This window comes from Pygoscelis adeliae, unplaced genomic scaffold, assembly GCF_000699105.1.
Source record: "Pygoscelis adeliae isolate BGI_AS28 unplaced genomic scaffold, ASM69910v1 Scaffold590, whole genome shotgun sequence".
NCBI lineage: Eukaryota > Metazoa > Chordata > Aves > Sphenisciformes > Spheniscidae > Pygoscelis > Pygoscelis adeliae.
Window position 1 is genome coordinate 6,188 of NW_008823962.1, and position 888 is coordinate 7,075.

Below are 888 nucleotides of genomic sequence, written 5' to 3' on the forward strand. Positions count from 1 at the left end.
AGCCCGAGCCCTGCCCCGGGGAGGTGACAGCAACAGCCAGGGCAGGGACGAGGCCAACCGATCTGTCTCCTTCCAGGGAAGCACTACCAGTGCTCAAGCTACGGCTGCAAACTGGCCTTCCCCAGCATGCAGGAGCTGATGGACCACCTGAAGGTCCACTACATACCCACGCAGTCCCTTGAGGGTAAGGCCAGGACACCCTGCGTCACTCCAGGGTGCCCTTTTTTGGCTGGGAGGTGGCAAAACGGGGCTTGAAGCTGAGGCAGCGCTGGTGGTGCCTGTATGTCCAGGAGATGCTGCACAGCACTGGACAAGAGTGGGGAGAGCGTGGGAGGTGCTGGAGACCCAGTGGTGGGGCTGCCCCCAGCCCCGGGGGGTGCAGCGCAGCTGGGCTGTTGCTGAGTCTCTGCCCTATTTCTTTGCTCAGGCAAAACCTTCCAGTGCCCTACGCTGGGCTGCACAGAGACCTTCCCCAGCATGCAGGACCTCATGGCCCACATGAAGGTGCACTACAAGCCAAACCGCTACTTCAAGTGAGTCCCGCTGCTCCCCGTACCCATCCCGTGCCACCCTGCCATCTCCCTGCAGACACCTCCCACGGCGTGTCCTATCTGGGGGCACCCGGCAGCTCCCAAACAGCCCCGAGCACACGGGCTCCCACCTCTGCAGACCCCGGGGCCGGGTGGGGGGGGGCGGGTGATGCAGAGGGGAGCGCCGTCGCTGACCCCGCCTGCCCGGCCCCACAGGTGTGAGAACTGCATGCTGCGCTTCCGGACGCACCGCTCCCTCTTCAAGCACCTGCACGTCTGCTCTGACAGCGCCAGCAGCCCCGCGCCACCCCCCAAAGCCGACAAGCCCGTCCTGCCTGCTACCTCTGCCCTGGAGCAG

At 65.4% G+C, this 888-nt stretch overlaps 1 protein-coding gene across 1 annotated transcript in view; it reads left to right on the plus strand.

The window, feature by feature from the left end:
* ZNF414 (zinc finger protein 414) overlaps positions 1 to 888 on the plus strand; it is a 6,998-nt gene that overhangs the window by 258 nt on the left and 5,852 nt on the right. The window contains exons 2-4 of the mRNA XM_009323412.1: positions 77 to 184; positions 428 to 533; positions 747 to 858. Coding sequence (XP_009321687.1) covers positions 77 to 184; positions 428 to 533; positions 747 to 858 — 326 coding nt within the window. The remainder of the gene's footprint in view (positions 1 to 76; positions 185 to 427; positions 534 to 746; positions 859 to 888) is intronic.